Source organism: Sphaeroforma arctica (assembly GCF_001186125.1).
Source record: "Sphaeroforma arctica JP610 unplaced genomic scaffold supercont1.10341, whole genome shotgun sequence".
Taxonomy (NCBI): Eukaryota; class Ichthyosporea; order Ichthyophonida; genus Sphaeroforma; species Sphaeroforma arctica.
The window spans coordinates 1-951 of NW_014030217.1; the positions used below are offsets into that span (position 1 = coordinate 1).

The 951-nt window shown below is 37.2% G+C and overlaps 1 protein-coding gene across 1 annotated transcript; it reads right to left on the bottom strand.

Moving 5' to 3' along the window:
* Nucleotides 1-72: 72 nt before the first annotated feature.
* On the bottom strand, nucleotides 73-227 carry SARC_17311 (hypothetical protein; the record flags this gene model as incomplete). The annotated part of the gene is made up of 1 exon (XM_014288593.1): nucleotides 73-227. A coding segment is annotated over one exon (155 nt), but the record flags the coding sequence as incomplete, so codon positions are not given.
* Between the last annotated feature and the right edge of the window lie 724 nt (nucleotides 228-951).

The window sequence follows — 951 nt, forward strand, 5'->3', positions numbered from 1 at the left end:
CATACATACATACATACATACATACATACATACACAAACACACACACACACACACACACTTCTCATAGATACTTACAAATTATTTTCGCTCTCATACACGTCGTATAAAGACAGTACATTGGGATGCTTGATCAGTTTCATGATGGCGATCTCTCTCTCCACCTTGTCGTGCAGCTGTCGGTTCTGGTTTATGCGCACTTTCGGAATGACTTTCACGGCCACTTCCTCTTTAGTTTTTCTGTGGATGCCGAGACATACTTGACCTAGTAGGAAACAGTACCGGATTGGGCGTTTGGATTTGAGTTTTGTCGTACCCGTTCTTTACACTTGATGTGTTGTGCATGCCCCGTCGAGCTTGACCCATTGGCTATCCATCAAAGTTTTTTAGCTTCAAACCTAACTAAAGAGATGAATCCATCGTCCATCCAGTGGTGGCTGATATGTTATTAAATATAGCACTGATGTGAAACAAAGCCTATCTTTCGATTATATAATTCATGAGACGTGGCTATACTATCGGGCAAGGATTTCTGAGCAGTCCCGCAACCTAAGCGCATTACAATATCAGATGTAATATCAGAGACAAGCATACTTGATGAAACATTATTACATAATACACACGAGTATGTATATCAAGAAAAAAAAGGTATCTCTTGAATCCTATTTTGATGTGATTGTGAAATACAACCGCTCGATGCTCCTCATCAACGAAAGCCTCTCATGTACGCAACAACTTCATGAAAGCGCCTACGACTCCTCAACACCCAAGCATGATCCATCACAACGAATATACACATAGATGTATCTATTTATATATATATATATATGAGAAGCAAGCATATATTTTGTCACTAAAGATGATAGCACAATATGTAAAACACCGCATGTACAATATAATATATATAATATGAATATAAATCTATATAATATGAATATATATATATACATATA